General features: G+C 36.1%; 1 protein-coding gene across 1 annotated transcript in view; it reads right to left on the minus strand.

Annotated features, from left to right (window-relative positions):
* Positions 1-959, minus strand: part of MSH4 (mutS homolog 4) — a 26,826-nt gene that overhangs the window by 3,817 nt on the left and 22,050 nt on the right. The window contains exon 18 of the mRNA XM_014310267.2: positions 403-531. Coding sequence (XP_014165742.1) covers positions 403-531 — 129 coding nt within the window. The remainder of the gene's footprint in view (positions 1-402; positions 532-959) is intronic.

Genomic DNA, 959 nt, shown 5'->3' on the forward strand with positions numbered 1-959 from the left:
GGCATTCCTAGGCAGGAAACGACTGAACATCTGCCTGCCAATAGGAAGCAGTGAATGAATTCTGTATTTTGCTTCTGCATATGGCTTTCCTTACTTACTAAACCATCTTTATCTCAGCCCACAAGTCCTTGGGCTTGGGCTCTTGCTTGGGAGCAAGCGAGCAGCTGCGTGGTGTTTAGCAACCGACTGGGGTTAAATCACAACAACCAGTGAACAGAACTGCAGCTTATGTCAGCATGTTTCCTCTATCACTGCAATTCTTACTATTCACTGGCTATGCAAAACACCGTATCTAGCCAAGAAATCTTTGCAAAACTGTTGTTAAATTATGAGAAAATACTGTATTTACTTTCAGGATGACAAAACAATTCTAAGGCTTAAATTCCTTTAAAACAGAATTACCTTTAAGTTCAACAGATATTCACAGGCAGCATAACAAATTCCAATACCTTCTTCAGCACTGGTACCTCTGCCAAGTTCATCAATAATTATGAGTGACTTATCATTAGCATTTTGTATGATGTACGTTATCTAGAAAAATATTCAAAGTGTTATCATTCGTATAAATTCCTTTAAAAAGGAATTTTATGTTATTCAGATGGAACATAATGCAGAAATTTAAAAAAGAAATCTCTTGAGATACAGCAATTTTACCTTCTCAAAGCTTTCAAACAGCTGTCAATTCTAATCAAGCAGAGTCACACTACAGCATTCTTTCTCTTTTTTGCTGAACATATCACTTATCCTTAAAATTATATCAGTTTGTGAGAGGACACTGAGAGAGCTTAGGCCCCAACAAATGATAATTTAACATCTAAGCTGACCCAAAAATATTGGAAGTACTATCCAACAAAGCACTGATTTTTATTCACACTGGAATATCTTTCTATTTAAGAGATGCCTAGTTTTCTACGGTTTATCATAAAAGAGAGGAAGGCTGAACTTTTTACTGTTTCTCA

Source organism: Geospiza fortis, unplaced genomic scaffold (assembly GCF_000277835.1).
Source record: "Geospiza fortis unplaced genomic scaffold, GeoFor_1.0 scaffold298, whole genome shotgun sequence".
In the NCBI taxonomy this organism is placed as follows: Eukaryota; Metazoa; Chordata; class Aves; order Passeriformes; family Thraupidae; genus Geospiza; species Geospiza fortis.